The 20775-nt window shown below is 40.5% G+C and overlaps 1 protein-coding gene across 1 annotated transcript; it reads left to right on the top strand.

Annotated features, from left to right (window-relative positions):
• Positions 1–3058: 3058 nt before the first annotated feature.
• Positions 3059–15898, top strand: TMEM30A (transmembrane protein 30A). The gene is made up of 7 exons (XM_052781692.1): positions 3059–3412; positions 8913–9029; positions 9668–9775; positions 10868–10955; positions 11422–11565; positions 13275–13481; positions 14376–15898. Exons 1-7 carry the CDS (start codon positions 3119–3121, stop codon positions 14567–14569), a joined length of 1152 nt encoding a protein of 383 aa, XP_052637652.1. The 5' UTR covers positions 3059–3118; the 3' UTR covers positions 14570–15898.
• The last annotated feature ends 4877 nt before the right edge of the window (positions 15899–20775 follow it).

Consider the following 20775-nt stretch of genomic DNA (forward strand, 5'->3'; position numbering starts at 1 on the left):
ATATTTGCTTCTTCCTTGCCTTAAAAATGTAACACACTGAGGCCTTGACTATGTAATGTGTCTGTGTAGCACTCGTTCCTAGGTGAATGCCTAATAAATCAGTTCGCCATTCCACATATTAAAAAAGGAACATTATAAAAGTATGTTTTGATAAGTATTTTTCTTTTTTTTCTGTACCCATTTGTCTTATAACTGCACAAACCAATGTGAAGTGCACTACATCGCAGAGCACCTCATCGTATTATTTCATGAACATGAAATTTGTTGGTTGCACTTGCCTGGATATAAATGAGTTTGCCTTAGCGTAAAACTGTGAAATAATATCCAACCAAGGACTTAGCTTACCAGTAAAAAAGTAAAACCAATATATTGAAGTATTTATGCTGATATTCTTTATTTCTCTGAAGAACAGAAGCAAGATATACTCTGTGATTGCACCCAGTTACGTTACCGAGGAAGTAATTATTTTGGTAAATAGAAAAATCATGCTTCTAATAATTAATCTATTTGTTACAGGGCAACATGTATGCGTAGGCCAAGCTTACAGACGAACATACAGCCTGAGATACAACTAATTGAAGAAAGCTAATAGTGGATCGGATCTGTATGTGTTAAATAGGTTTTTTTCTGTTTCACATCACGCAGAATAGCAAGCAGAGATCAGTTCAGACACCTCACTTCAGTTGTTGCTTTGTCAATACGGCAACACGTATTGCCGTACCAGGACCTGGCCATGAGGATGTGTACCGTACCACCCCTTGTCCAGTTCACAGTCGGACAGCAGCTGATTACACTGGGAGGAAAGGAGGAAATTCTCCTGTTCTCTCCTTTTTCCACATTTCCCAGATTTATCCCAGGCCTTCTTGGCTACAGCTACATTAGCACATCATTTGATACAAACGGAGCAGGTCAGCACATAAAAAGTTCTGGGGCTCTTCGCATCTCCATTGGACAGAATCTGAGGTTTTCCTGGACTGGATTTAGTTCCCCTCCCCTCCCCCCCCCCAGTGAAATGTCTCCCCTGCAGGTAATTTTGAAATTTTTTGAAGGAAAACTTTCACATCAACCTGTTTGCTTGACTGAGGGCCTCTCGGCAAGATCCCCTAGGAAGCACCCCACTGTTATTCTGCCCATTTCACACAAATGCTAGTACCACATCAGCGTCTCCACCACCTGGCCCACAGCCCCGCACCACTACCGTGGCTCTTCCCCAACAGCGGACAGTGCCTGTACCCAGTTAATCATTGCAGAGCGGATTCCCACACAAATTTAACATGCTCTTTCTTGCCAGTCCTCTCATACCTGGCAGCATCAGGTTTGCAACTTCCCAATCCTGCCCCTCGGTTCTCCTGCTGCCAGAGAAATTCCTTGCCATCTCACAGCACAGGTTTACAAGCAGGCTTGTTCCCTTGGGATCCCAGGCTGCACCTCACTGGATTTTCCGTGAGGCTGTGGGAGTAAAAGTTACTGTAGCTGAAGGTGGTAATTGAAAACAAATGCTAATAAAGAAAAGAGTGATAATAGGGATGAGGGACTTAACTAGGGGGAATGACAGGCAAAAGGTAGAGCCCACAAGATAATGGAAAGGATTATTAATTAAATTAGGAATGAGATATAGCTTTAGCACAAGGAATACGATTAATTTTTGAACCCTGTATAATTATTTAGGCACCAAATTCGTTCTTAAATTTTAGATGCTCAAATGTCCAAATTTCCTACGCTGTCCATGAAGAGGTCTTTTGGGTCTCCGCAGCCAAACCGCGTTTGCACAAGTCACTTGCTCCCCCCAGTGGTCTTTGTTCATACTCTCGATTCTTCAGAGAACTAAAAGGCATTTATTTTAGGGAAACTTCCACAGGTAGCTAAAAAGTCTTAAGACTGGATTACATGCTTATGAAGTTATTTAATTAAATAGTTTTAACTGTTTTTTCCTAAAATCAAGTAAATACATAAATAGTTGCTGAAAGTGGATTTTGGCCACATTCTATACAGGAAGGACTACACAGTCCTCGCAAAACACGCTTTAATGTAAAAGTGCCACTAAAATGAGAAATACAGACTTGCAATGTTGCATTGGCTTGAGCAATGCCTGATAAAGCAGATATTCTGGGATACAAACACTCCCACGCTGCTTTCCACAAGGTGACTATTTAATGAATTGAAGCCAGATTAGCTCCTACGGGAAACAAAAAGTAACAACTGCGACAGCAACATCCATATCTGCATTCACTACACCGATTCACTCACGCACCTCCTGGCAACGGAGCAGGAACGCAGTGCAAAACAACTCCCAGAAGCGAGGTTCAGTATGAGTGGCTTCATTAAGATAAGCTCTTAAAACTGCTGAGAGACCGCCCTGTATTATTACACCTCTACAGTGGCACTGATGCTGTTCCTACTCAGGAGAGCAGGAAGCTTAAGCTCACTTCTCCATGTTCGATCCAACGGATGCTGCCTTTTTTCCAGCAACCCTCTTCTGACGCCGTGTGAAGACGGGGGCGGGGGGGGAGGCTCCCCCTCAAGCACTGAGTGGGGGTGACAAGGCTGCAGGCCCGAGCCTTCTCCCCTCAGAGATGGCCGCCGCCCGGGGCACAAAGAGCCGGAGGGCACCCAGCTGCCTCACCAGAGGCAGGAGACGCGGGAGCTGGAAAATGACGGCACCGGTGCCGCAGGGACGGGAACGGGGAGCGGGGCAGCCCTCGGCCCCTCAGCGGCACCGCGCCCCCGCCCGCTCCCTTCCCGCCCAGCGCTACTGCGCATGCGCCCTCCGACTCTGACCCCGCCCCCGCCGCGGGCCGGCGGAGAGAGGCGAAACGCGCAGGCGCAGCTCGCCCTCCCCAACGCCCGGGCACCGCCTTTCTGCGCACGCGCGGCCCCGCCGCCGCCGCCGCCATCATCATCCTCCGCGCCACCGGGAAAGGTGGGGCGGGGCGGGGCGGGGCGGGGCGGCGCTAAGGGGGGGGGGGCTTTCGTCATCAGCCGCGCGCCCTCCCGGTTGCCCGCCCGCCCGGCCGCCCGCCGCCGACCGAGCGCGCAGGCGCGGTGGCCTCCGGTCACGTGCCGGGCGTCGCCTGTGAGGCGGGGTTGCTGGTGTCGCCGCCGGGGCCGGGGCGGTGTCATGGCGGTCAACTACAGCGCCAAGGAGGAGGCGGACGGGCACCCCTCGGGGGGAGTCGGGGTGCCGGGCGGCGGGGCCGTGGGCGGTGGCGGCGGTGGCGGCGGCGGCGGCGGGGGGGGTGCCGTGAAGACCCGCAAGCCCGATAACACGGCGTTCAAGCAGCAGCGGCTGCCGGCCTGGCAGCCCATCCTGACGGCGGGGACGGTGCTGCCGGCCTTCTTCATCATCGGCCTCATCTTCATCCCCATCGGCATCGGCATCTTCGTCACCTCCAACAACATCCGCGAGTACGAGGTGGGCGGCGGGGACACCCACACGGGCTTCCCCCGCCGGCGGGGCGGAGGGCAGTGGCGGGCCGGGGGGGGGGGGGTTTGCCCGGGCCGGGACGGAGGTTTGGAAGCCCGCGGAGGCCGCGCGGGGGGGAGCCGAGCCGGGCCGGGCCGGCGTTCGGGGGTCGGCGGGCGGCTCCTCCTTGGGAGATCTGCCGCCGTCTCTTCCCGCCGGTCCCCGGCGTAACGCCGGTAGTCTTTACCGAACCATCCCTCAGCGACCCCCGGGAGACGTGGAGTATCCTCCGCGTAGCTCGTAGCCCTCCTGTCAGCCTTGCCGGCGCTCCTGAGCCAGCTGCCAGGGAAGTTAATCGGCACGGCCCGGTGCAAGCTTCGTTCTCTGAAAGTAGGCGCATCACCCTTGGGATCGCTTTGTGGCAGTGGATTAGATAGCTTTAAATCTTCCAGAGCGGCTGTAGTTTCAGGGCAAAATTCTGTGGCGAAGGTATTGCCGTAACTCTTGAGTGCACTAGGGATTTAACATTTTAAGTGCTCTGTGGGAGACCAGAGTGAACTCGGAAACAAAGATGGAAGAGCGTGGCTTTTTCTAATTATATTTACAAAAACTGAGTCATTTACATCTGATAATCAGCCACACCACTGCTGTGAAAAGTTGCTGAGCGTTAACTGAAAACTAAACTGTGTCACACGTAGGCCCATTTGTTAACAGAATCGCTTTGTGTTGTAAGGAAACAACCCAAAGGGCTTAGGGACAACCTTGAAAAGCAAATTGATGGCTATGGTTAGTTTCAGTGAGCTAATGTGACAAAGACTGATGGTAGGAAAAAAAAATGCATGGTGGTTTGCTGAATTGCTATATTGGAGAATATGAATTTTTGTGGATCAAGTCATTCTAGTTATCAGAGTAAGCTGTCACTTTCAGATAAGTAGTGTTCAAGACAGTGCCTTGGGTAGTGGGAGCAATGTGGCAGTGAAGCCCAATTAACTAAAGAAATCCTGAGGCAGACAGTGATTGCTGTTATATTTTCATATTTCTGTTAAGATGCAAACAATGTTATAATAAAACCATTTTAAGGTTCACTTTCCTTTTATGTTAAGAACTAAAATTCCAGTCAAGGAGAAAAGCAGAAGTGAATAAAACAAAGCTGAAGTGTATTTTACAGTGTCCAAAGGTTGTACGTAAGCGTATTTTTGAAAAGCAATTGCTTCTTGTGTCAAGGTTTGAGGGTATGCAGAACATCTGAAGATTGACACTAGTGCTTCAGAGAACATTGCCAAGTTGTCATGGGCATGTAGACTTTTAAATTGTCATGTTATAGTCATATTTAAGGTAAATACAATCACATATTTTCAACAGGCCACCCAGTGGAGAGAAGTCAAAAAAATATCTGTGCTAACTCTGATTTTTTTTTTTGACAATGGTGTTTATAATAGCCATTTCCATAGTAAAGCAATATAAAGTCTTAGAACATAATGTTTGTAAGAGAGTTTCATGAGTCCAAAAATGTAAGCAACTTCTTATGCCTATATTGCTGCTGTATGCGTATACAGAAATTTTATATGCTATTGTTCCTTAGCAGCTCAGTCATGTACTCCTGATAAGTTCCAGTAGGAGCCAAAAACCATATGTTCCCACCTAACATGCAGTACGAAAATCCATAGGTGAGCTAGGAGCATGACTGATGCTCCCCTACATGATCAGATTGCATATGTAAAGCAGTAGTAGCCATATATATTTGGAAACCAGCTGGCAGGTGCTGGCCTTCTACCCTTTCTAATTTCAAGATACTCAAGGTTGGAAAGTTTCGTTCGTTTGCTTGTTTTACTGTGTGGGTTCAGTCTTGTATCATCCACCTCGTGCGAAGCTCTCCTTAGTCAGATCATTAGGCTTTTGTGAGGACAGGAGGGACAGAGTTCTTGACTTATGAGAGTATGATTAGCCAGCTGGGGTATGCAGGTAAGAATGGGGAAACTTGGCTTCTGTTCTCTGATCCGCACAGGTGTTTTATCAAGTGTTACAATGCAGAAGTTCTGTGAGTGAGATTATCATTTTAATGGCAGCTGAATTTTGGAAGAAAAAAGTTTCAATCAAAAAAGGCTTTACAGTTGCAGCAACAAAATGTAGATGAAGCATTTTACAGATCAACATTTGGGCTGTGAACACTACTGAGGGATGCACTTTAAGGCACTGCTATCACCTATATGCTTAGCTGAGATATGTCCCTGCTTAGTATGCTGGCTTTTGTTAGTAACCTCCAAATGTTATTCACCAATAGCTGTAAATTTAGCTCTGGGAGACAAGACATCTAGAAGCTAGGTGCAGTGACTAAGCTCTTTTAAAAATGTAATCGGGGGAGGAAGCAGAGGTAATTATTTACGCCTACCTTCTAGACAGCAGCATACTTGTTAAGTGTGTGCGTGTGTGCATACACACACACATATATATATATATATAGCTGCCTGTAAACTTAGTGTATTGGAATTGAATAGGATGTATAATTTATGCCCCTGAAATACATATTTATCTACAGTTCACATTATCCTTTCCTGGAACTAGATATTGCAGCCATTAGTATCTCTGTGAACTCTGCTGTTCTCATACAGGTGCAAGGACTGAGCAGCAAAGTGTAGCTTTTCCATTGATTTCCGTTATAAGCTCTCTTGAATTCAAATGTGGAAGATTTCCAACAACTTAAGTGTACTAGAATTATAGCTTTTTTGTGTTGTTTTTTCTCTAGCATTTTCTCACTGTTTCAAAGGGTATAAACAGCCATTTATCTTGGGTCTATCATGAAAATAGTTCATTTGGGTGAAAAATGAGAATCAGCTGTGTAAATGTGTCTTTTTGCCCTGTTACTAAAGGGTAAGAGAGTTCTGTATTTCCTGTTTTTTTATTTTCTTTTTTTTTTAGAATGGATAAGAATCATTGACAGAGCGTATTAATATGTGATAAAAATTGAGGAATATCTGGAACGTTAATTGTGTAGGAAAGAGGTCTTTGTGCTACGGCTGCTGCTGTGAAATGCATAATCGTAGTTAAAAAGCCAGATAGACTTTAAGGCTTGACTAGGAATGAAGAAGGGAAAGCAAGTAGATGACTGTTGCATACATCTTCAGTGTTGTGTGCAGTTCCAGTAACCCCATCTCAAAAATGATACAAAACTTAATAAAACCTACAGATAGGGATAGCAAAGAGGACCAGAGTTACGGGATGCCTTTTATACAAGAAGTGGCCAAGCAGTGTGTATGTTATAAATATGTGACAACATATGAAGTCTACAAAATCATAAATTGTTTGGAGAATATGTATATGCAATAGTTACGTTATTTCTATACTGCGAACACGTAAATTAACTGGGAAGGATATCAACAGCCTGAAGAGCCATTGGTGCTGGATAACTTGGATATACCCAATGCCCTTAGGTCAGGGGTTATTGGGAAGGGCTCACCCTGCGTGCGTTTGTCATACTCAGCTGCTGGCCCATCCCTGGGGACAGAACGCTGGGTCAGGCGGGCTCCTGCCACGGACCCCAAAGTCAGTCCTTCAGTTCTCAAAGTCCTGGTTTCGTTACTTTGTCGAGAGATGAAGACAGATCCCTCTATCCCTTTAAATAAGCTCTCTCTTGAATGTAACCTGTAAATGCGGATGCAGAAAAAAACCCACTTGCGTTGGCAGTTACTGTACAGGAAAGCTCTTGGATAGCGTTGACGCTGATAGCAGTGGTCAAAAGCATGGTTCTGTTTCAACATACATCAGTTTCATGCTCCACTGAATTCAGTCAATTATTTTTTTAAAATTGAAGTCTTTAGATCTTTTGCAGCCTTGGAGTATTTGAGTTTGTTCTTGATCTAAAACTTCTCCACACACTGGAGAACTAGCTCAGAATATGGAGGTTTATGTTCTTTCTAAAGGAAGTGCTTGCTTAAGCTTACTTTAGCAGCAAGAAAACCTCACTGAGTCAGCCTTGAACAAATGAGGTGCATTGTTTGTTGAGAGCAGTGGTGGTCTGTCTGTCTGCTGTAGCTAAACAGAACTGTTCAGGACTGCTGCAGCAGTGCTATTTCTAGATCAGCATAAACTCAATATCTTGTTCAGCAAAGGAAGCAAAGATTATGTGATCCTCTTTCTCTGCAAGCTAATAGCTTCTGAAGCTGACTTGTCTCAGCTAGGCTCGTTAAGGTGTAGGTCTCATCTGTCAGAAATCTGGCAGCAGAGCAGGTACTAATAAAAGTGCTGAGAGAAGGGTTGCTGCTTAATAGGTATCGAAGAAATCACAGGAAGAGAGACCTTGAAGATCCAGAGGAAAAGAGGCTTCGGTTGTTCCCTGAACCTTGAAACTGCATGTTTGTTTTAGCTAACCTTAATACAGGTATTAGGACAGATCATAAATCACTCTTAATGCTTGATAATGCATTTCACTACAAGCATAAATCAGGGCAAACCATTTGCAGCAGCCTTTTGTAAAACTATACGGGTGTTGTAGTTTAAATGATACTGCTGTTAAACGTTTTGTTGCCATAACTCGGTGTATGTTGCACCAATTTGAGTCTAAATTCTAAATAGGAAGTTCACAGTAAGTGTAGAAATACATAGTTTATAGGCAGATGGAAGCTTTCTCCTCCTACACTTGGAGCTAGCCTGCTGAGCCCAAGTTAATTATTTCCTGCCATCCACATGCTGGAGCTATGCATGTGAGCGAGCTAATGTGGTCAAGCGACTTCAGTTGGCTTTGGCCGTAGGGTGAGCTCATGGCTGCTAAGGATATGCTATGCATACTGTCCGGATAGCCTGTATGTACAGATTTCAAATACTGGCTTTTTTTGAGCTACACTATTCAAGACAGATAATACTGTATAAGCCAGATTAACACTGATGATCTTTCCTGTCCATCTACCGGTATTTTACCGCTCCTGTTAAAACAGTACTAGTGTCTTCATCTTCCCTATTTTAGGACAGTTCTTGGGCATTAAGTGATTTTAATTTCTTTAAAAAATTTTTTATTTTTTTAATCTTCTGACTAATTAGATGGCTAAAAATGGTCAGCAAAGCAAGTTTTCGGATGCAAACCTTTTTTATTAAATATCTAGACTTTTAAGAATTTGACCTCTCTGGAAGGCATGTAAAAGCTCAGATCTGCTTGTCATATGGTGTGTGTGTGTTTTTGGAAACATCGTCTTGTCAGGATTATCTGCTGCTTGTGTTTTGGTGTGTGTTTTTTTTGTTTTGTTTGTTTGTTCTGTTTTTTGTTTTGTTTTGTTTTCCCCCAGCAGTAATGGCCCACCTCAGTGTTAAAATTTGTTTGAGGCTGAAATCGAGCATATAGACAGAATCACAAAATCATTTAGGTTGGAAGTGACCTCTTGAGATCATCCTGAATGGGCTGAATGGGCTTTTGGAGTTGAGGTGTAAGATTGCAAAATAAATGCCACATCAACTCTTTGGCTTATTAATCAATTTTCTTTACTCTTCCATTGTAAATTAATGACTTTTTTTTCTGTTATAGATCGACTATACAGGAACGGAGCCTTCTAGTCCCTGCAACAAATGTTTAAATGTATCCTGGGACAGCACCCCACCTTGTACTTGCACCATCAATTTCACACTGGAACATTCATTTGAGGTATGCTATCCTGTATGCAAAGTGAAATTAGAACAGTTTATATGGTTTATTTCATAATTGATAGGAAAGCTGTGTCACTCAAGTCATAATTTTTTTTTCTATTTTAAAGGATTATTTCTAGTTTTCCTATGAACATGGATCTGATTTTTGTGTGCCTTTTCAGTAGCAGGGATGAAATGGGTTTTAATGCCTCTGTTTATCTGGAAATGTACAACATTAAATGGAATGCTTGTGTTTTACACATTTAGATTTACTGTATGTGTCATATAGCTGGTGAGTAGGTCAGCTATTCCTGCCTGACTTGGAAAAACTCAGTTCAGCAAGAGTTGGAAATGCCAGATAAGTGCTTTCTGACAAATTGGAGGCAAATAATGAGGCTTATGTGCTTAACATCGGACAAGATAGGCGTTGGGATTAGTGATGGTGAGTATCATTCAGATAGCTTATGGCAAGTTTACACTGGTGGACTTCAGGATGCCAGCTTATGTTAGGACAGTACTCTTACGTACTCAGTGTGAAGAAAGAATTGAGGCTCCTACTTTATGGATGTTGCTGTAAAGTAAATACAGAGTTTAAGAGGTTAAAATTTTAGTTTTGTGTGAATTAAAACCCCGCTTGCCCCATCTTGCTTCTTGTAGAGCAATGTATTCATGTATTACGGACTTTCCAACTTCTATCAAAACCATCGTCGTTATGTGAAATCTCGAGATGACAGCCAACTAAATGGAGATAACAGTTCGCTACTTGTAGGTATTCATGCTTGGATATTAATAAGCAACTAACTTCTGACTGCTGCATAAATTGCCACATAGCAGAGTATTTATTTTAATAATAATGAGGTACTAGAATTTCTGCATTACAGAAGACAACCATAAGGAATTCATATTTTGTTTACAGAAAATAACTGCGTAAAATACTGTAAAATTTCATGTCAGTCGTTTCATTAAGCAGACAGCAATGCACTACTTCAATCACTTCTCAAATTTGAATAGTTTTAAACTGTCATGTTATCTTCAGTCAGTAGTATCTATCTGTATCCATTCTGTCAGAAGTTTTCTTTTTCAGTATAAAATAATACTTGGTTACCTAGCACCTGGTTTGGATATTGCAGCTAAATGCATCCATTTTTGTAGACTCTTGTTCAATATTGAACATCAGCGATATTGGAAAATATCAGTACTGTGTATTCTGTTCAAGGCACTCTGTAATGTTTAGGGCCAAACCTCTCCTTTTCCTAATTTTTGAGGAGTGGAAATACAGTTGGGTTCTTGCCTCAGCAAGAATGATTCTCCCTTTTCACCTGTAAACTTTAAAAAAGGGGCAAGTTTCAGGAGGCTACATCTGATGAATGACACAGGGCTCTGGGGGGGTGCTTTTTCTTGCTTGAATTTTTGGTGTGCTGTTGGAGTCCTTGCAACCTTTTGCCTTTTATGTTATGCTTGGTTTCATATTATAGTCTTATTTTCTATAACACTGATGCATACTTAAAAAAAACCCCCTTCAATAAAAGAATACTTGAGTACTTCATGTTGGAAAACTGTTTCTATTAAAAGATAAAAGAAAAAAAGTTCTAATAGCTTCCAAGAAAAGCCTTATTTTTAGTATGACCATGATGGGATTCTGACTTTATTCGTGTTTTATTTAGATTTTATTCCTGCTTGTAAAAGAAAAATCAATCAAGCTAACTGGTATCGAATGCTGAAGTAGTTGTAACTAACCTGACTTGTGAAAAGATTATTTTGTGGTACATTTAAGATGAGCATGTTACTGAGGTACTGTAGTAAAAACCATTTTTTTTACACACTCATATGCGTGTTTTTTTTTTTTCTAACTATCAGAATCCAAGTAAGGAATGTGAGCCTTACCGCACAAATGAGGACAAGCCCATTGCTCCTTGTGGAGCTATTGCCAACAGTATGTTTAATGGTATGGTAACACTCCTAAGCTATCACTTAAGCGTTTTTGTGATCTAGTGTATGTTTTGTGTTGAGTTGCAAATTATTCTGAGTAAAGACGTCACGGGCATTTTGTTTTGAATTAACACATTTTCACTGTTCAGAATAAAATAAATATCTTGTACTGCTGTTGCTTTTTGCAAAATTGCTATGAGAATTAATTTAAGCTGATAGTGTACAAAGGATGGAAATACCTGTTGTGAGAAGCTGTTACTGGTGTGGAGTAGAAACATAGATATCATGTATGGATAATACACTGCTATCTGATATACATTGATTCTTACAGAACAGCTTCTGATTGTGGCAGGCAGGTAATAAATGCTTTGTCGAGTTTTTTTGTTTTGTTTCTCCTGAAGGTAATTGTTTCATTGCCTATCAGGATCAGCTGTCTAATGAAAGTTTCTTCAGCTGGTTTTCTAATTTGACTTTCTCTTTAGATACATTGGAATTATACCGCATTGATAATGACACAAGGACTCCTATTACTTTGATTAAAAAAGGCATTGCGTGGTGGACAGATAAAAATGTAAAGTTCAGGAATCCTACAGGGGATGGAAACAATTTAACTGCACTTTTCCAAGGTAAAAAAAAAAACAAAAACAAACCACTTCAAACACATTCTGATTCCACTGAGTTTTACCTCACTGACAACATTTTACTGAACATGCTAATTAAAAATATTGTGGTTCTCTGAAGAAATCCAAGCTAAGGACTACTCTGCTATCTATAAAGGTTGTCTTTAAATAATGAAAGCTGCAAATTTCATGTGAAAGTGTTTGGTTTTTACCTTTACTGTAATAATTAATTTATTTTTTTTAACTTCTGATTTTTTTTTTTTCCCCCACCTTGAATACTGAGAAAAGCCTAATATGTGCACTGCTGTCGTGGTTTAACCCCAGCTAGCAACTAAACATCACACAGCCGCTCACCACCAACTGTGCCTCCACCCAGTGGGATGCGGGGGAGAATCAGAAGAGTAAAAGTGAGAAAACTCGTGGGTTGAGATAAAGACAGTTTAACAATTAAAAAAAAAAAAGTAAGGAAAAAAAACCCCAACCAACAAAGCGAGAGGAAAATAAAACCTCAAAAAACAAGTGATGCAAAACAAAACAATTGCTCACCACCGAGTCCCTGAGCAATGGCAGCCCCTGCCTACCTCTACCTGCCCAGTTTTATTGCTGAACACGATGTCATATGGTCTGGAATATCCCTTCGATCAGTTGGGGTCTGCTGTCCCGGCTGTGTCCCCTCCCAGGCTCCTAACCCACCTGCAGCCTACTTGCTGGCAGGGCAGCCTGAGGAGCAGAAAAAGGCTTGAAGCTGCGTAAGTACTGCTCAGCTGTAAATAAAACCTCAGTGTGTTAGCAACACTGTTTTTATCACAAATCCAAAACATAGCAGGATACAAGCTACTATGAAGAAATTTAACTCTATCCCAGCCAAAACCAGCACAAGTGCTATAATGCTTGGATTTAACTTGAAAAGAAATCCTGCAGTTGTTTAATCAAACTCTTCATACAGAGTTTTCATTTAAATGTTTCTACTGCTAGATTGTGCAAAGTTTTCTAAAAATCGGACTTTTTTTTGTGATTAGAAGTGACTGATGTCTCTCATTTATTAGGTTAAATACAGTTTGGTAAATCAAAGTTTTCTTTGGCTACTAGTGTCTGAAAAGAATCTTCCTCAGGGCTTTTAAGGGGGGTGTGTGTGTTTATGCAAGGTATATAATAATTTCAGGTTTAACCTGATGTGGGTTTTTTGCTTAGTCACAGCCAAATTACATGTTACCAATGTGATGCTACCCTTGGAAAAGCAGATACCTTATCCTAATACAGTGTAGAATTGTATTTCCAATAAAATTGGCAAAAGCATTAGTATGGCATCATCTAAAATATTGTACATAATTTTATTTGCTCATGGTCCAGGAAGTGGTAGTCAAACTCGAGCAAGCGAGCAGAGGAGCTACCATCATAATGGAGAACTAGCTCACTAAGTAATGTTTTGAGACAAGACTTCCTCATTATATAAATATGTAGGGGAGGCAAATTTGTTTAAACGAATGGACAATGCTGTCATGAGAATAAATGGATATGCGCTACTATTAAAATGCTGCAAAATAAAAAGTTCTTCAACAGCCCAGTGTCTTGCAATAGTAGTGAGCCAACCTGTCTGTTCATACTGTTTAGAAGTTAATGTTTTTTTGTAGTGTTAGAATGAATTTTGATGAGCCAGTGTGTTACTTAGTCCTGTATTTGAAATACCTATTGTTGTTATTTTTGTTTAATCCTAGGCACAACAAAACCTGTAAACTGGCCCAAGCCAGTGTATATGCTGGACTCGGAGCCTGACAACAATGGCTTTATCAATGAAGACTTCATTGTGTGGATGCGTACTGCTGCTCTGCCAACATTTCGCAAGCTGTATCGTCTCATTGAAAGGAAGGATAACTTACAGCCTACCTTACAGGCTGGAAAATATTCCTTGGATATTGCATACAGTATCCTTTGAAAAAACCTTTGAAAGCAGCTTAGGGCCTTAGCTGGATTGCATAGGCATGTATTTGTGCAAGTTCAAATTGAACTAGCCTTTTTTCTTACCGTCACTAAAAAAGATGGTATTGAGCTGTGGTTGAAAACTGGTAGTGAGAATCTTTTACTTCTGTGCAAGTTTTTATAGAATTATTAGCTTCATAGTGACAGGGAAACCAGATTGCTTGGGTGCTGTAAAGGAATTGAGAGAAGCATAGGAAAAGGGAAAAAACAGAGGTAGTTGGTAGCCTAGAAATTGAGAACTTTAACTTCAAGGTGTAATGACAATACGTAATCAAGGGCAGACTGACTTTGGAGGTCAGAAAAATGCCAGAGCTGTGGATCAGGTGGGGGTCTGTCATTCTATTTTGGACAAACTAAAGACTAGGTAGAAGTGCAGGAGACAAGAGGAGGAGGGTTGTCATAGTTACTGAGTTCTTAAAATTCAAAAGCACTTAATGATCATTTTTAAATAGCTACTGCAGTATTTTCTTTTGCTGCAAAACTGTGGGGAGTGCATATAAAACTGAATGAACATAAAATTTTGTACTAAAATATATTCAAGAATTAAAATTTAGATTTCCCTCACTTTGTTGAAGGTACTTTCAAAAACCCACAAAATCGTGCATTTACTCTTCCCTTAAAAAGGGGTTAACATCTCCTAACATGGCAGGCATTCTTCTTGGAGTGGCTGACAGTGCCCAGACTAGTCTTAGCCTAAAAGTTTCATATTTGCACTTCCAGTATTCAAAGGCAGCAGTTTGTATTTGGAACCCGAGTGAAATGACCCAAAATTTTAATGTGCCTGACCACATAAAGCTAGATTTGGAAACGTGCTGCTTGTTTTCCTAAATGTTTGTCAGATTATCCTGTACACAGTTTTGATGGACGAAAAAGAATGATTCTAAGCACCATCTCGTGGATGGGAGGCAAAAATCCCTTTCTGGGAATTGCTTACATCACTGTTGGGTCCATATGCTTCTTCTTAGGAGTTGTATTGCTGATCATCCATCACAAATACGGAAATCGAAACACTAGTGCAGACATTCCCAATTAATCTTGCATTCTGAAAACAAATGTACTGCATGTGCATCAAGGCCAGTCCAGAATGGACGCAGTTTTTGAAAGATAAATCTCTGCTTCCGTCACTTCTGAGACTGGGTATATAATTTTTATCTAAAGCTCCCCTTTCCCATACTGTGGATTAACTCTTGAAAATGACGGGTATACAATTAGCTATATTGATTGTATCTCTGCCTATGTCAGAAACAATTTTTCTGATACTTGCCTCTAACTGGGCAGGCCCCATGATGCATATAGCTCCTGTTCCCTTGATGCATCTGCTGCTTGTTCATGTGCTGTGTAATGTCGGTATGATTCAGTACATATAGATTGTGTGGAGAAAGACTGTTATAAGATACTGTAAATTAACTTTCTGGAATTCAGGTGTCAGTGCTGTTGAAAGGAAAAGTCAAGTCTTAAATACTTGTTTTTTCAATTTACTGTCTTGTGTGCATGGGCTCTTACACTTCTTGCTGAGATTTTAATATATTTATATAAGTTGTTAAATATTTTTCCTGTGTCCTACCCACCTCTGTTATGTTAAATCCTTTAAGTGCTGTGTAAATTCCAGCACTCTGGATTCTTTGTGTATTTACAATATATGTGCCTGGCCAGTAAACTAGCATCCTACGAAAATACCAGAAAACCTGTTGGTTAATTATCTGCGTGAGTCCCTTTTAAAGATTGTTTTAAATTGGGAAATGTTTGTTGCAGGTAGAATCTGCTTTTTTCTAATTTTCTTTGCTTTAAGTCATATCCAGTACTGGTTTACCTTGCAGGGTTTGCTTTTTGTGAGCAGCTCCAAGCATTAGTCAAGAAGAACCTAAAATGTTTTTTTCTGTTCACAAATTTGGGTGAATTCCTTTTACTGAAGGAGTTTCCTATTTTTCTTGAGGCATGTGTATTCTGAGCAGGCTTTGTTGTAAAGGAATTGTCATATACTTTTTCCTTATTTGGAGTGAACACCACATTAATTTTTTGCGGTGTTAAGATAGTAAACTATAGAAATTCAAAAGTTGAGATGGCAGTGACCTGTTTTCACTGAAATGCAGGTTGAGCTTGCTGTGAAACCTAATTTAAATATTGCAGTTAGAAGCAATGTGCGGGTTAGTGTCTTAAATCAAATTACAGAAGGGTTCACTTTTAGGTTAATTAAAAGTTAACTGTAACCTGTAAAATATTACTTTTTGGTTACTTTTTTTTTAGATGATGCACAGAAATTGTAATGTATATGGTGGAGATCACTTTATAGGCAACTAGCTTGATAAAGTATTGAGTATATTAAAAAAGACCTAATAAATTCTGCAAACCGTTTAATAAGAGATTTTATTTTGTTTTTGAACATATGTTTATTTTCATCTGGATGAAAAGATGTATTCTCAGTAAGTGTGAATGCAGTTTAAGTGAGTTGTATTCTGGGATTGCATATTTGTTACAAGTTGTTTATTCATGGTTCAATAGCTTAATCTATAGGCAGCTCTAAACAACACTACTGATTTATCACATAACCACATGACTTTTTACTGAATTAGTTGTGTAATCTTTTTAAACTAGCAGTTCAAGTCTGTATAAACTATGGAATGAGGCAACATTTCCAGTGTGCTAGCTTTCTGTAACTCCATATAATAATTTGTTAGCATAGTACAGCATGGCAGCCCAGGGCTTTTAAATAGGCAAAAGATTTTAAGATTTTATTTACAGTGTTGTATCTATGTTGCTGGAATTACAGAATAAGGGTATGTACCTTTGTATGTTGCAAGGCAGAAAACTCACACAAACTGTTAAACTGGCTTTCAGCTGTAGAGTAGCTGCTAGTCCAGAATGCAGTAAGTGAGCAAGGGGATGTCTCCCAATTACTGGTTATTAAAATATTTTGAGTTTTAAACTTTGTCACTTGAATTGCAAATATATTCTGCTTCATTCATAATCCCTATCTTTTTCCAAGTAGGAAATGCTGCTTTTGGGGCTGTGTTCAAAATTAAAAACAAAGTATTTTTCCGTCTTTACCTTAAAATATTTTTCGATGCCTTATCTTTTTTCTACTGACTATAGCTGTCAGTGCTGCTTTGATCTTCTTAATGAAGTACACCAGGATGAGAATTGCTGTCCGGTTTTTGTTACAATTAAGCTTTTTCTCTGAGAGCCTGTAGCAGTAAATACGTGTCAGGCACTATGCCTGATGGACAGTGGGCCTGAGGAGCTTAAAATGCTTATAAGAGCTTAAAATACTAGGTCAAATTTGTAAACTCTTCCTTCACTCACGCTCGTTTGTCTTGATGTCACATTCAGAACTATGGAGATCCTTAGATTTTGTATTTCTTGCAAGTTGCCCATACGTGCCGTGTTCAAAGATGAAACCACGGCGTCCCTGTCTGACACTTCTCAGGGCAGTGTCACTGTCCTAGTGTTCAGTGCCATGTGTTGAATTTGGATGTGACTACCTGTGACCTGGTACTTCGGTGGCATCCTTCACAGGTATTCACCACCAGGCTGAAAAACAGAGAGAGCAATGCCTCTGCTTTCTGAGTGCCAGTTAGGTGTTTTCCAGGTCTTACCCAACTGAGGCAGTGCCCAAAGTGTGAGAGACTGAAAGCTTTCTGGAGGCTGCTGCTGTTACGAGGGTCTGCTTATTAATGAATCTTTCCTGGAGACAGTAATTTGGGCAACTAGGGTATGTCCCTGTCTTATGCAAGAGCTCTCCAAACAAATTCCCTAGCGTGAAACCAACTTCCTTATGGTTTCTCGTAAAAATCTACATCCCTGTAACAAAGCAGATTGTCATCTCAGGTATTTTTTTTAACTGCATCAGGCTATTTGGGGAGCTGTTGATTGTGCTTTGCTGAGTCAGAGGGAAGAGTTACCAGTTTATAACTGGAATGTGAAGGATCCTTCACAGCCTTTGCCTTCCAAGGTCACACTGGTATTGAAACTAGGTTCTCAGCAGCATGGTTTTGCTTTAATTAAACCTTGAAGAATGCAAGCCTTGTCTTTTTTTATAGAAATCTCCGTGGGAGGAAAGGCCATGACAGTCTAGGGTCAAGTAACATCTGCAAGCATATGTATCTGCTTGAATCCATCAAATAGAGCGAGGAACATGGTTGGCGTTTGGACTGGATTCATAGGAGGCGTTACTTCTCTCTGATGCCCTACTTGCAGCGCGATAGTAAGGGTTACAATGTCTGTAGACAGACACATGTCCAAGACTGAGTTGAAGTGAGCGTCTGGTGGAAAAGCGTGACTAAGTCTAAAGGAGAATGTACTTAGTTACTTTTACAAAAAAAAAAAAGTTACTGATTGGAATGCAACCACTGAAGACAAAGAACAAGGTGTAACCATAGAGTAATCTGGAAGCATTGCAAATGATTCTGATCCTCAAAGTTCCCATGACAAGAATGTGGTTTCTGATCTTGCCTGAAAAATTTGTGATCTATGCTTGGTACCTCGTTAGTTTTTTGTAGAAGTTTGATATTTGTGTTGCCTGGGGTTGTTCCCTGTAACTGAACTAACTAGCTATAATGAGTTAGAAATGAAGAGGGCAACAATGCAAAGGCCTTCAGGAAGGTCTGCGATGTCAATCTTAAAATCAAGCCAGTCTCATGAGGGTTTTGTATTGACCTAGTCAGTGAGTTTAAAAATAAATACAACAAATCAAACCGAAACACAAAAATAACCAACACCCCAAAATGTTCCACATATCAAATACTTGTATTTATTGAACAGCCTGCCAAAAATTCTCACTTTCAAAGTAGGAGAAAAAATGTGAAAATCTTAGCCTATTTTATTCCTGCCCTCTTCTTGGCAACGTGGCCAGTTGATGGAAAAGGTTGCTTCTAGCAGTGTGAAAATGGACTCTGAGGTATAAAGCCCAGCTGCAAAAGTTCTTTTTTTCCTTTTTTTTTTTTTTTTTGTAGTAGTAGTAAGTTTTCCTCAGATCAGCAGAAGTATTTTCATGTAGAAATACCCTATGTTCTAGCTCACAGAATCTGTTCTGATCACGGTATTGCCTTCTGTGCCTAAACATGAAGTCTAATCTTACTTGACAGTTTCAATTAAGACTAAAGTCCATTATGAAATGGCCTGATAAGAATTAGCAGATCCTTACATGACCTAAGTCTCAAATAAGAAACTACCTTCCTGTAAGCCTCCTATTCCAAACATGCTCAGCTTGCATTTGAAAATAAAGTAATACTGTCCATCCCTTGAGTTATACGAACTGCTGCTAGAAGGTCTGAAGTTGGAAAATTATCTTTCTCATTTCCTGTTGGGAATAAAATAAAGAGGAATAAAAGCATAAGTCAACAATAAATGAAGCTCAAGAAGTTTTAAAGAAAAAATTTTGAAAGAAAGTAGGTGGAGTTCTTTCTCACCAGAGCCTGATTTCAGATAAAGATGACGTGAAAGAAACAATTCAAGCAAACTGAATACTGGAGTTATATACAAATTAATTGAGTTTGTACCCAAGATTGTGCCTAAATTTTGCCAAATAAAATGGTGAGATGTTTTAAGTAGTGTTAGAGGGCCGGGAATGTAATTAATGACCTCATCAATTCTGTTATGAAAATGGGAAAGATTGGACTGTGATATTCTTGGAATAAATGAAAATATGATTGTCCCCAGGCTTACCTACTGAGGACTGGAGTTATGTGGTTGAAGTTAGTGTATGCTTCACAATAGACACTTGTAAACTTCAGAAGAAATCTTTGTTCTTTCTGTCAGAACATTCTTTTAATGCAACTTTAGTGTATTATACAACTCAACTTGGAAAATGGTTATACTAAGATAGAATACAGTGTGTTTTCTCTTCATACACAATATAGGTTTTAACTGGGTTAGTCAATTATTTTGTTTGCAAGGAAAAAAATTAAACCCGTGGGCAGGCAAGACTCAGGAGGAGGTTTAAAAAATTGTCATTTTCAGCTCTCCTGCTGCACCAGGGGTTTCCACTTCCACAGTTGGGTTGAATGTTAACTCAGTTGTTTCTGTGATCTCTTTAGCAGGGTTTATGTACCCTTCTATTATTGGTTTAAGACGTAAAATGGGTTTTTTTTGTGTTGAATGCTTTTTAACATATAGATTAACAGCCCTGTTTTCATTCTGGCGTAAACAAAACTGTTTAATGATGAGTTTTGATTAACAATTTTATTATTCTTCAATACAATACATGCAAAAGTTACTCTATCCAGTTAGAAAAAAGCAGTCTGAGTTTGCTTCTAGTGAAATACCCTTACCCTGAGGTGGCAAGTTGCCACTTCCCTTTCCCTCAAGTTTTCATTTCTTCATAAATTAATCAACACTGAAGACCCCAGCTGTGCTTGCTCTGAGCAGACATCTTGTAGCTTTGATTGGTACGTAACCCACATGACAACTTTTAAGTATGGACTTTCTGTTGTAAAGTGTGTTTTGACAGACAATAGCACTGAAGCTCAGATTCAGCTCTATCAGGAAATAGTCCACACAGCAGAAATGAAGCAATAATAATTTCTCTGGGGATTATGATCCTTTTACCAGTATCTGAATACAACTGAGCATTTAAAAATCAGAATAGGAATATTATATGCACTTGTAAGATGAAAGATTGCAAGAGGAATGAATGGAAATCTATCTTGTAGTAGTAGTAATGTATTCTAAGTGTTACTCTGTAATAGCACTGCTTGAGTGTTTGAAAACTTTTTGTTAAATAATGCATCCAATTTCCTCCTTTGTTACAACACATATTTCTCCATGACTATGCTTTCTAAATGGAATTTTTAATATTCTACTCAGCTAAGACTATACCTGTAAATACTTCTTCATCTTTGCATTTTTAGTTTTTTTCTGGGGCAGCTCATCAGATTGAGAAGTGCTGTGCTTTGAGATGCGATCCTTGTTACTTCCATACTAGATTGAGCACTAATTTGCTGTTTGACACACGTTATTCATCATGAGGTTTGGCACCAGTGCAAAAGCAGCGCAATGCCAAAAACTGAGTGCACTGCAACTGCAGCAAAGCTAGGAAATAGCGTTCCTGACAGCATTGTATTTCAGCCTAAGGTTGAAGCACGAGAAGACACAATTACGGGGCTAGATCTGCAATGCAGAAGAAATACAGGCTTCTCAGAGCACTTTCCTGAAGGTCAAATAGAATCTTCCTTTAGAATCAAATAGGCTTGCATTTCATACAAATCTGGCGTTACTTCACCGTCTGCAATTATATATTGTAAA

This window comes from Harpia harpyja, chromosome 3 (genome assembly GCF_026419915.1).
Source record: "Harpia harpyja isolate bHarHar1 chromosome 3, bHarHar1 primary haplotype, whole genome shotgun sequence".
Lineage (NCBI taxonomy): Eukaryota > Metazoa > Chordata > Aves > Accipitriformes > Accipitridae > Harpia > Harpia harpyja.